At 33.2% G+C, this 4,601-nt stretch overlaps 1 protein-coding gene across 3 annotated transcripts in view; it reads left to right on the plus strand.

Moving 5' to 3' along the window:
* LOC117111083 (homeobox protein aristaless-like 4) overlaps window positions 1–3,746 on the plus strand; it is an 18,082-nt gene extending 14,336 nt beyond the window's left edge. For 2 of the 3 annotated variants that reach the window (XM_033253965.1, XM_033253967.1), the window contains exon 2: window positions 2,903–3,318. In XM_033253965.1, the coding sequence (XP_033109856.1) occupies window positions 2,903–3,303 (401 nt within the window). In that variant the 3' untranslated portion in view covers window positions 3,304–3,318. Of the gene's footprint in view, window positions 1–2,365; window positions 2,771–2,902 lie in introns of those variants that run through there. The other variant, XR_004445809.1, reaches the window with a different exon arrangement.
* The last annotated feature ends 855 nt before the right edge of the window (window positions 3,747–4,601 follow it).

A 4,601-nucleotide genomic window follows, 5' to 3' on the forward strand; every position in this document is an offset into this window, starting at 1 on the left:
ATATATATATATATGATGGTACATATCAAAATATAAAGAAGTACACGAGAAAACAGTAACTAGTAACAGATAAAATCCATCTATTCAATACATACTGTTATTGTGTCATTGCTATTGGTATTGTACAAAGAATTGTTATTGTTATTTAATATTATTATTATTATTATTATTATTATTATTATTTAAATTATTATTATTATTATTATTATTATTATTATTATTATTATTATTATGTCTTGCTCGAATGAACCATACACTATACTTTCTCTCATCAAAACTCTTGCATGCAGTATTCCATCCTTTTTAAATTTCTGTACTAATAACACGAATCCACTGTTGTGGTACAACATCTTTCCCGTTGCACAGCAGCGCTAACCCCATTCCATCACTAGCTTTTGATACTATGTTTGTACTGTTACCACTCTGTCAAAAGAGCAGTAGTTCTCTCAACGGTGTATCTTGTCTTATTAGCAACATAACCTGGTTATAGTCCATAATTACACTGCATTTATCGCGGTCACTGTTAACGCGACTAGACTTATTGATAAATTGGATTAGCACAAATTGTCTGGCTTAAAGTAGTTGTCCAATTGAAAGACGATACATTTGACGTTCCAATAGGAATTTATCTGTTGCGCCGGGGTTTTCTTTCTATAGTTTAAGATTATAATTGAATCAATAGCCCGCGTATCCTCGTCCTTTGTCTTAGCTTGATCTGTCTAGATGTCTTTTTTTTATTACACCCCTTTTGTTCTCATTCCATATTCATTCTTATTGAATAGCCTATATTTTATGTGAAAGTTACATAGGCCTATAAATTATATATATATAAAAAAATTGCTTTAATTTTTGTTTACTGTTGTATATCTTTTTAGACTGTTTGATTAGCAAATAGTACAATAAACTTTCACGTTTCGAGCTTTGTACTTTTTTCTCACGGAAAATAGATCTGTTTTCTTAGCAAGTCTGTATTTGTTGATTTTGATGATTCCTAAGTTAGGTGATCTGAGAGACGTAGCACTGTAAGCAAAACATTACAGGTTCCTCTGTGGTATTTTTTGTCATCCTCCTACCGCTTTAGTTAATTGAGATCGCACTGGGGTTGCTCAAGAAATACAAGTCAAGCCAGGAGAAAAAGCATAGACTGACCTCATGAGGAGCGTTGCTTCAACTCAGCCACGCAGGCTGCAGATGTACACCTAGTACATAGCAGAAGTCAATTTAATGATCCATTTTAGATTTAGATATACAACAGCATCATCGATATAATTAAAACTCACAAAGACACTCAGCGATAGGTTAATATATACACTCTAGTGTATCATTTCAGTATTTTAATTCCAAAATATAGCTGAAATATTTTTATACATTTTTTGTTTTTAATTTGGCCTACAAAATAGTTATACAGGCGCTATGGAATTGGATTTTGTTCAATTACAGCGATCGAGCGAAGTTCTACAGTAATTAATTGTCATAGAATACTGTCCGATCAATGATATTAATACGTTAGCAACCGTACTTGATGGTTATCAGTACATAGTGTTTGTTTTTTCTTTCAATGAATGATCCACATTATTTAATAGTTTGTAGTTGTTTTCTGAAAGGCCGGTTGTTTTTTGTAAGTTATTCTAACAATGTAATTATGAGTTATTCAAAGAGTTACTTATCGTCTGAATTAATAGACATTAATCGTAAAGCTATATGAACTAAGTCAAGTACTAGCACCAATAAACATGTGGATGATGAATAAGAGGTGCAAAAATAAAATAGGCCTATATGAACTTAACATACATACATTGACTTTTAAACTCTTTCCAGCCTATACATATTTGTAGTTGTACAGTACAGTATAATGTCATCGTTAAAAGTGTGATGTGATAATGATCATGTCTAATGCTATCATCATTTCTTCCGAGGAATGTAATTATCAGACAAACTAACAATACTTATCAAATAACTAGCGGTTTAAAGAAAACGATGGATTTCAAAGTTAAACTAACAAAGAAATTTTATATGGCAAAACATTGCCTTCATGATCCACTTACACAGGAAGACTAAAGATGGGCACGTGATGTTTTTGAACAGGTTGCATCAGCGGATTAAACAGGGTTAGCATTTATCATGTTTGCGTTGAAACGTTATATTTTGATTGGTATTTACGGGACGTTTTATTTTGTGACTCAGGACCATTTTACGCAATTATTGCTAAAACAGAAGTTTGGTTAGCAATTTCAAAGTTAATTGGCTACTTCGAAGTCGTTCGTAGGATTTTAGAAGCCACTGTATTCTATGTCAAACACACGTATCTTATTAACAGATAAATTGTTCATATTTCCGTCATTTAATTTTCAAAGAGATATGCGAATGTTTATAGGTATGTATCATCTGCTAAGTTTCGCAAAAAAAATTACCCCTTAAAAGAGTCATTTATTGTCTGATTTCTTCTTTGTTAATACCAATAATATCTTACCAAGCGGAGGACGAGGTTTGTGTCGTCACTGCTTACTGGAAACGCGATGTGCTACGTCACAGATTTAACAGCCAACGGTGGTACATGATTGTCAACGCTGAATTCATACAAGCGTGAGTTGTCGTGAAGAGTAGTACAGCACTCGTCTTCAGTTCGATGTTCGGTAGCCAATAAGTGGAAACGTCTAACAACTATCGCGATTCATTTAACTTGTAGGCCTATAATATATCGGCATAGTCTACAACTACATTTACATTCATTTAGATTCCATTCGACAACTCGTTTAATGCGATACCAATAGTAAGAATGTTTATTTTTGTTTCTCTAATCTTATACATCTTTTCAAAATACAGACTGGAGTCTATTGACAGCAGATGTTAAATGGAACTCAATATTAGAGGTGATTGATTTTAAAATTTGTTTTACTTTCAGAATTCGAAGAAGCAACAAATTCAATAGACTTACCAGAGACTGAAAATAAATTCAAAGTTAATAATATGGCCAACGGAGATGATCTACACACCCCAGATGTTGCTGAGAAATCTGACGGCCTAGATGAAATTCAGAGCGGTGAATCAATCAACTCGGAAACAGCATCAGATAATGGTAAATCCCCTGGTAGTGAAGATGGCACGAAAAGGAAGAAAAGACGAAACAGAACAACATTTACGAGTTTTCAACTAGAAGAAATGGAAAGGGTCTTCCAAAAGACCCATTATCCAGACGTTTATGCCAGGGAACAATTGGCACTTCGATGCGACTTGACGGAGGCTAGAGTACAGGTGAGACATTACCACATTTCCACTGTTTTTTCTGTAAATACTGTTCATTAACCACTATGATATCAATCATCATAAAGTAAATGGTCTACAAGTCAAGATTACAATGGGAAACAATGTTTTCGCTAAGTATTATATTCCTTTAATTAGCATTTTATCGGGGCCCTATGATGCAAAACACCTAGTTAAGTAATACATCACATTCATTACTGGAAGCTGGAAGTAAGGAATTCAATCTGCATTCATACGGCAGACCAAGGTTGGGACTGCAAACACAGTAGGAGGGAGAAATCATAAGTGAAAAGCCTCAACCCTCAACATAACTAATTCCCTCACCTATTGTCTAAACTTTATAGAAAGCTAAATTTTCTTTACATTTCATAAATCATTATCCATGTTTGTAAATGTAATAAACCCTTATGCGCTTCACATTATCATTGTAGAAATATTTGGTAATTTTCCAAAAGCACTTAAAATTAACGAATTAAATCAAATGGTTGGTAACATGACACTTTTTGGAAGTGGCCGTTCCAAAACCTAATTACCGCTTAATCCACACCTGCCTAGAGCAGTTAACTTGTTACAAACATTGTTTATAGTTTGTAGTTTTTATTTTAATGTGTCACACGAGTTTATAACCAACATACTAACAAAGCGCATGTTATGACAATTGAAAATCCCTTCCAATTTCTCTACTGAGATTGACTTAGCATTGAACGATTGATTCGATTTAAATGTTTTCTTTTCGATACCCCTTCATATGATGATTGTACCGCATGTTCTGTTTCATAAATAAACTAGGTATGAACATGCTGTGTTAAATTACAACAAATCTTCAAAGGCATTTTCTTTCGCAATATCAATCAAATTGTATCCACATAAATTAGGCTACATTGCCTAATATTTTTAAGATTTATTATTTATTTAATAATAATAGACATCAATATTCTGTTCTGCTCATTTATTCTACTCTACAGATACAGAAGTTCATAAGTGTTTTTAAGCTTTAAAATATTTTGTGCATCTATGTCTAAATAGGGGTATAACCTCTGAATTAAAAAAGAGTCCAGACATTTAAACTACTCCTCATGTAAGCCGTATATCTGGCCATGCTTGCCAAAAAACAAATCTTCTATCTTGATAGTCAGATCAATAGGTATGTTCAAATAAATAAATAAATAAGGTCCATAGAGGAATCTGTTTCTTTCCTCCATGGTAAGATACGCTCCATTTGACACAAGGCTAATCTCTTTATCATTTGTGGATCTCAAATGGTTTTTCCTGACCAACATTTCGTTATCTTAGATTACGTAACAACAGTTACATGCATTCCATATGTGCTTCCTCCATGA

This window comes from Anneissia japonica, unplaced genomic scaffold, assembly GCF_011630105.1.
Source record: "Anneissia japonica isolate Jap-2015-1 unplaced genomic scaffold, ASM1163010v1 scaffold1216_len75558_cov189, whole genome shotgun sequence".
In the NCBI taxonomy this organism is placed as follows: Eukaryota; Metazoa; Echinodermata; class Crinoidea; order Comatulida; family Comatulidae; genus Anneissia; species Anneissia japonica.